This window comes from Dasypus novemcinctus, chromosome 4, assembly GCF_030445035.2.
Source record: "Dasypus novemcinctus isolate mDasNov1 chromosome 4, mDasNov1.1.hap2, whole genome shotgun sequence".
NCBI classification, from domain to species: domain Eukaryota; kingdom Metazoa; phylum Chordata; class Mammalia; order Cingulata; family Dasypodidae; genus Dasypus; species Dasypus novemcinctus.
In genome coordinates this window covers 109083721-109091803 of record NC_080676.1, presented here as the reverse complement: position 1 = coordinate 109091803, position 8083 = coordinate 109083721, and the positions used below count along the sequence as shown (strand labels likewise).

At 33.6% G+C, this 8083-nt stretch overlaps 1 protein-coding gene across 1 annotated transcript; it reads left to right on the top strand.

Moving 5' to 3' along the window:
• Window positions 1-6817: 6817 nt before the first annotated feature.
• On the top strand, window positions 6818-7786 carry LOC101439794 (olfactory receptor 5K3-like). Its single transcript, XM_004452851.1, has one exon. The coding sequence runs from the start codon at window positions 6818-6820 to the stop codon at window positions 7784-7786; it is 969 nt and encodes a 322-aa protein (XP_004452908.1).
• Window positions 7787-8083: the final 297 nt, after the last annotated feature.

Here is an 8083-nt window from a genome sequence, read left to right as displayed (position 1 = left end):
TCTAGGTTCATCTTGTCTTTTTCATCCTCAAGCTTAAATTCACCTTTTCTACAAGGGTCTTGGTTCCTTTTATTGGGGAATTGTATCAAATACCAAGTTCAGTACAATAGGTGTGCTCTTAGCTACAGGACTGACATTGTTCTAAGGCAATCTCAGCTGGCAGAGTGAGGTGATCCATATGCGTTCCTGTTATTCCACTTGCACATCAGTAATTGATACTGTCCGTTTCTTTTTAAATTTTAGCCATTAATCCTAGTAGATATCTCTCTATTGTTTTAAGTATTTGCAAACAGTGACAAACTCTTAGTTCAACATCTTTTCAAATGCTTATTTGCCATAAATACATCTTATTTGGTGAGGAGTCTGTTCAGATCATTTGTCCATTTTTAAATTGTGTATTTGTCTTGCACCAGTATGCTTAACTGAAATTGTTTTTCAGTGCTACTAATTTTCTTGTGGAATCCTTGGATTTTCTATAAAAAGAAACATTTCATGTATGAATTGATATACTCTTACTTCTTCTTTTTCCATTTGTCTGTCTTTTATTTCTTTTCTTGCCTTATTTTCTCTGGCTTGAATGGACAGTGGTGTATTTACAGTGCTTGAAGTAGGCAGTCAAGTCTTGTTCCTGATCTTAGGGAGAAAGCTTTCAGTCTTTTACTATTGATTATGATGTTAGCTGTGTGTATTTCATAAACAGCTTTTATCATTTTGAGGAGGATCCTTTGTATTCCTAGTTTTCTGTGTTTGTTTTTAGCAAAAGATATTATTCAATCTATTAATTTCCTTTTCTCTATCAATTGAGCACTATGAATGTTTTTTTCTTCCATTTGTTCTATTGATGTGGTTATTATTGATCGATTGTCTTATGTTGAGTAACTATTCCATCCTGGGTAAATCCCACTTGGTCCTGGTATCTAATCCTGTTAATATGCTGTTGGATTTGACTTGCTAGTATTTTGTTTAGGATTTTTACAACTAGATCCGAAAGGAAAATTGATCTGTAATTTACTTTTTTTTGTGCTGTTTTATATGGCTTTGAATCAGGGTGATTCTGGCTTCACAGAATGAGTTAGGAACAATTTTCTCCTCATCAATTTATTAGAAGAGTTTGTAAATAACTGTTGTTAATTCTTCTTTGAATGTTTGTAAGAATTTGCCAGGGAAACCATATGATCCTGGACTTCTTTTTTTTGGAGGCTTTTGGTTACTATTTTAATATATTTACATATCTGTTCAGTCTATTTCTTCCTGAGTCAGTTTGGATAAGTGTTGTGTTTCTAAGAATTTTCCACTTCATCCTGATTATCTTTTTGTTGGCAAACAATTTTTTATATTATTCTCTTATAATCCTTTTAATTTCTGAATGATAAATACTAATCTCGCTACTGTCATTTTTAATTCTTATTATTTGCATATTCTTTTTTCTTTGTCAATAATCTAATTAAAGGTTTGTCAATTTTATGAATCTTTGCTAAGAAGTAACTTTTGCTTTCAATGATTCTCTCAATTGTTTCCCATCCTCTATATCATTTATTTTCTCTTTCATCTTTATTATACCATTCCTTCTGCTAACCTGATCATTTTAGACTTATCAGATTTAGACTTAGATTGCTCTATGTTCTAGTTCCTCAAAATTTCAAGGTAGATTATTGAGTTGACACTTCTTTTTTAAAGTAAGCATTTACATGTATAAATATTCTTATGTGGACTGCCTTTCCTGCATCACATACATGTTGCATTTTTATTTTTCATTCTTCTCTAAGAACAGTCTGATTTCCCTTTTGATGGCTTCTTTGGCCCAGTGGTTTTAGAATGTGTTGTTTTATCTACACATATTTGTGAAAATTCTAGTTTTTCTTCTACTATTGATTTCTAGGTACATCCAGTGTTGGTGGAGAAGATGCTTTGCATGATTTGTGTTCTTACATAGATCCCTTGTTTTGTGATCTAACATGTCTATCATGGAGAATGATCCCTGTGCACTTCATAGTGCTATACATTCTGCTGTTGATATATATATATCTGCTAAGTCTAGTTGTTCTGCGGTATTGTTTTAAGTCTTCTGTTTCCTTGTTGATATTTTGTGAAAATATTCTATCCAATACTGAAAATGGTGTAATGATATCTCCATATATTATTAGAGAACAATTACTATAAACTGAAGTTTATAATTGTTACATATACTTGATGAATTGACTCCTTTATTAATATATAATATCCTTTGTTTTCTATTGCACCAGCTTTTGACAGTAAACACATTGTTTAATCTATAGCTCTATGTATACAATTCTCATTGCATTCCTTGGTAAAAGCCTTTTCCTTCTGAATTATAGTAGGTTTCAACCCATATAGCTCAGAAATGTCAGGATAGAAATACGAATTTCCCAGGTGGGACAAGTGGGAAGTTCTTGGACCCATGTGTATTCCATTTACTAATAACATTTTATCATATAATATTTATTGATTTTTGGAGTATACTGCACCATGGAGGATGAAGCCCCTTCTTCTTTCAGGGCATTGACTCCAAGTTAAAAACACAGTTGTATCTTCTAAAGGCCACTCCATCAATTTTGAAGTCAGTAATATCTGGCTTAAAGGCAATGTTATATGTTCTCTGCCAGTCCTAGGATAATGCTACTCCATGAGCCTTGCATATGGGAAATATAGGCCATATCTAGATTATGTGTTGATCAGTTAAGATGAATTTCTGCCTCATTCAGTGTAGAAAATTTACAGTAATCAATTTTCCAAAGGGCTGATTTTTCTTTGAGGAATTTTGCCATTTTAGAAGTTCCTTAGTGATCCCTGTTGCTGGAAAGTTAGATAATTGTCAGGAATAGGAGTTAATCAGTTTTGAAAAGTGGGAGATCATGCTGTTACACATATGCATGCCTCCATCTGAGTGCTGTTCATGTGCTCACTGTGCCAGTTCTGGGGGACAGATGAAAGAAGCTGGATATTCTCAGCTGACTTAGTCATTCTATATATTTGCTATTTTAGTGTTTTCTCTTTAGAAGATATACCCTTGTGAGCATTATCTTGTGATATAAATATTTCCTTCCTTCATATCCATATGCCTCTTTCACAGATCCCCTAGTTCCTTACCTTCAAATCTTTCTTTCTCCAGGCCACTGAGAAACATCCAAACTACTCACTTCATCCTGAATCTATCTATACTTACTTTGGACCATGTCTCTTCTATACAATGGAACTGATGATCAGTGCACTACTAAAAAGAGGGTTTCCCCTTATTAGTGATATTCAAGCCAGCAAGGCCTTTCTCTAAAACCATAGGAAGCTATGTTGTGATTCTATTACTGGGGCTTTCTATAAATTTCCATAAACTCCACATCTCTTTAAAGATATGAAGAAAAAACAGTTTGAGAAAGTGAAAAAGCAGCTGGAATGAACATAAAAGACAGTAGGACAATCTCAGTAATTCATATGTTTGTCTAGATAACAGTAACAGTTACTGCAAAGACAGCTTGTGAGAAGTGGATGTGGTTTAAGCAACTGGTCTCCCACCTACCACATGGGAGGTCCATGGTTCGGTTACCGGTGTCTACTAACAAAGACAGTAAGCTGGCAGAACAGGCAGGTGTGGCAAGCTAATGCAACAAGATGACGCAACAAGAGACACAAGAGGAAAACAAAAAACCCAAAACAATACAATGTAACAAGAGATACAGCAAAGCAGGGAATTGAGGGTGTTTAAGTGATTAGGAACCTCCCTCCCACATGGGAGGTATTGGGTTTGGTTCCTGGTGCCTCCTAAAAAACGAAGAAGAGGAACTGACACAACAAGTGCAAAGAATGAGGGAGTGGGGAGAGATAAATAAATAAAATAATTCTTTGAAAAGAAAAAAGAGAACTTTGTGGAATGTTGGGAACAGATTTCACTCTCAGGTTGAAGAGGTCAGTGACTCTAGCTGAACCCAGCACACATTTTAGTCTCTATTCCATCAAATCTTAATTATCTTTCATAAACCTATTAATACCACTTCCTACAGTAAGTGGTTAAAACAGCTTGAGACTGTTTTCTGTACATTTCAGATATTAGGCACAGAACGGTGAACAGGATAGTGATATTGAAATCAGTTATATCAAGATCAGCAATATCATTAAACAACTTTAGTAAGGGTCATTTCCTTTAAACTCAGGGCATCACAGAAAATTTTTAATCAAAGAAAATTTTTGATCAATGTACTATGTTTTATATGTTTTAGGGACCAAATCTTCCCAAAGAAATACAATGATGACATGGCCAGTAAATTGTTTTAGGACTAATGGAGAACATATTTTGCACTGTAGGGGACATAATTATTAAAAGCGAACTATCAGTAATCTCCCAGAATTTTATCCTTTAATTCTAAATGTTTTAGAGACCAATCTTTGTATTTTAAAATTCTGTAAATCCTGATACTATAAGGCAAGTAATGAGCTGTGACAAACCACCTTATTAAAAAAAGTTGTACTCTATTTTTTCATAACAACCACAAATATTTATTTTTCCAAATTTGTTTATCATTTTTCATTGTTTTAGATTTCAATTCTTCAGTTATCTTTCCAGTTTTTCTCTGAATTGAAGACTGTGGGGACTTGAATGAAATAAAATACTACTATGACCTTTCCTGATTGTGAGGTAGAATTTTAAAACATTCAATAAGGCATGTGTATTGAAAACTATTTCTATTTTTCTGAGTGGATAAATGGTTTATATTTAATGTTTCTAAATAAATAAATAAATAAATAAATATTTAGCCAGAGCCTTTAGATTGGTGCTTACATTGTGGCAAAATTTACCAGTTTTTTTTAAATGATAGAATTTCCATGATTAACTTCTTTAGATAATACTTCCTAATTAATCATTTAAGAATGAGAGAAGATAGTCTTGTAAATAAAAACTAACTTTATTCTCAAAAATCCTAGTACAATTTAAAGGATTTTCACCTTTTCTAAGTATTGAAAAACTAAGAATAAAGGCAAACTTACTTTTATCTATTAATCTATATGCTACATGCACATTAGGAAAATCTTTATAAATATCCAAGGAAACAGAAAAATAGTAGGAATGAGTCAATCAGCTAAAAGAAATATACCTACATTTTAAAAAATGGTGTCTTTTGAATAATTTCTTTATAGTGTGTTCCTCAAAGTTAAAAACCTTGGGAGTGGATATGGCTCAAGCAGTTGAGTGCACAACTCCCACATGGGAAATCCCTGGTTCAGAATCTGGTGCCTCCTAAAAAACAACAAGCAAAACAAATGAAAAAACTCAACTCAGGGAAGCCAAAGTGGCTCAGTGATTGAGTGCTGGCTTCCCACACACAAGGTCCTGGGTTCCTGAAAGAAAAAAATATAAAATCTTGATTTGTAGACATCAAAGACATGTCTTAATATCATTGGTAGGCTACTGAATACAAGTTCACTTGTCACTGGTAATGAGATTGGAGATAGGATTTGAATGATTCTGTCTTTTCCTCAAACACAGCATTTTGTAAGTCTTTTAAAAGGTCACTGTTAATCTCAAATGCTACAATCTAATAATTAAATTGGGCGGTTTAGAGTATTTAGTTAAACTTTTATTAAGTGGCATTATATAAAAACTATGTCTCAAATAATGGGAAGAATTAATTTTGATATTTGGTCAAGAACAGTGGGAATAATAGCACAGGCAGAGTCTGTTTGTAGAAGTGAGTGTGGTACTCAGGGTGGAGAGAGAAAGGAGATGAACAATAGGTGGTCAGAGTGACAAAGCTGGAAAGACTGTTGGTGAATGTGGGAAATGAAATTGTAAGTGGATAAGAATAGAGAGAACTTTAAATGACACCCTAAGGTTTTTGAATTTATCTTAGTGCCCCAAAGTTTAAAGTTTTTTCAGGAAACAGAGTGTTACATCTGTCAATATTGGGAAATTATGGACACTAAACTCCAATAAAGATAAATAGATCTAGGAATGATCAAGGGAATGTGAGCCTTGATGAGTAATCAAATAATAGATCTATATTTATAGAATTTCATTATTTGTTCACTATTATTAGTGTATGGCAAGAAACCTAATAATTAGAACATCAAAGAGATGCTTAAAACAAGAAATAGATTTTCAGATAAAGGGAGAAACAATATTTTATTTACAAGCAGGCTCAGTGATTTTGCTCTGCACAAGCAGGAAAATGTTCCAAAATGAGTTGATATAAATATGAAGGTGATATATACAAATTACTTATTAAATACATATGTGGATATTTATTTCCCAAGCTTTCCAAGGCAAGTTTCATTAGAGATGAACAGTCCCTGCCTTCATTCTTAGTGCTCTTTATGCACTTCCTAAGATATGAGAAATATCTATTCTATGCAATTTCAAACACAATTCCAATAGGATAGTAAGTGAAAAATGTTTTCTCAGTGGAAAAATACATATACATGGAATTTGCTTTTTAAGTACATTATAAGGGTATTCAATACAAAGAGTGATATAGAAATTATTTGGAAATACTGAAGCAAATATTGGTACTCTAGATTTGTATACTATCCTTCATATACTCACATAGCAAACCTTTACTGTGGTGGGACTGTCTTTGTAATTATCAAAATATTTCTATGAATCCTGACCTCACAGCTTAAAATTCATACTGCTGAATTTTAGGGGAAATAATGTTCCCTAGATGTATGTGTACCTATATTTGAAAGACAGCAGAGGATGATTGAAGAGCTCCACTTCCTGTTGTATAAAAGGGAATTTGAAGGAAAATAAAGGCACTTCAAATTGGAATCTTATTTCTCCATAATTGCTATCTCAACAGAGAAAGTGGAGATGACTGAAGATAACCACTCAATGACAAATGAATTTATCCTCACAGGATTTACGGTTCGACCACAGCTGAAGACTCTTTTGTTTGTAGTGTTCTTTACCATGTATCTGGTCACCATGCTGGGGAATCTTGGTCTGGTGGCATTGATCTATATGGAGCGTAGACTTCACACACCAATGTACATCTTTCTGGGCAACCTGGCTCTGATGGATTCCTTTTGTTCCTGTGCTATTACACCCAAGATGTTAGAGAACTTCTTTTCAGAAGATAGAATGATTTCCCTCTATGAATGCATGGCTCAATTTTATTTTCTCTGTCTTGCTGAAACTACAGACTGCTTTCTCCTGGCGGCTATGGCTTATGACCGTTATGTGGCAATATGCAGCCCACTGCAGTACCACACCAGGATGTCTAAGAAACTCTGCATTCAGATGCTCTCAGGGGCCTACATCGGTGGAAACTTGCATCCCACGATCCACGTAGGGTGTCTGTTTAGGTTAACTTTCTGTGGTTCTCATCAAATCAATCACTTTTTTTGTGATGTTTTTCCACTGTACAGTCTTTCCTGTGTTGACCCCTATATCAATGAACTGATGTTACTTATCTTTGCAGGGTCAATTCAAGTCTTTACTATTACCATAGTTGTAATCTCTTATCTCTGCATACTTTTCACTATTTTCAAAATGAAATCCAAAGAGGGGAGAGGCAAAGCCTTATCTACTTGTGCATCCCACTTTCTCTCTGTCTCAATATTCTATGGTTCTCTTCTTTTTGTGTACGCTCAACCAAGCTCAGCTAAAGAAGAAGACAAAGATATAGTTGTTGCTATTTTTTATACTCTAGTAGTTCCTTTACTAAATCCTTTTATTTATAGTTTAAGAAATAAGGAAGTAATAAATGCTGTGAAAAAAATGATGAAGAATAAATCTCATAACATTCTGAAACAAATATCACGCCCTGCAGCAAACTGATTTTAACATCATAAAAAGAAAATGGAAAATGACCATCCGCTTTTATGCAAAATAGCAAATCAATAAAATACATGATGTGTAAGTCAAATAATGTATAAATGGATATATATGTTCACAAAGGAGGGTTTCTACTGAGATATATTTCAAAAATGTAAGCTAATAGAGTCCATCAGATGAGTAAATGATTAGTTCTAAGGTCACAAATTGTGACAAAGGGAAATTAATTACATTGTACAATAGACTCAATAAATACTAAGAATAGAAGACAATAAATACATTTAATATTGTTGACAAATG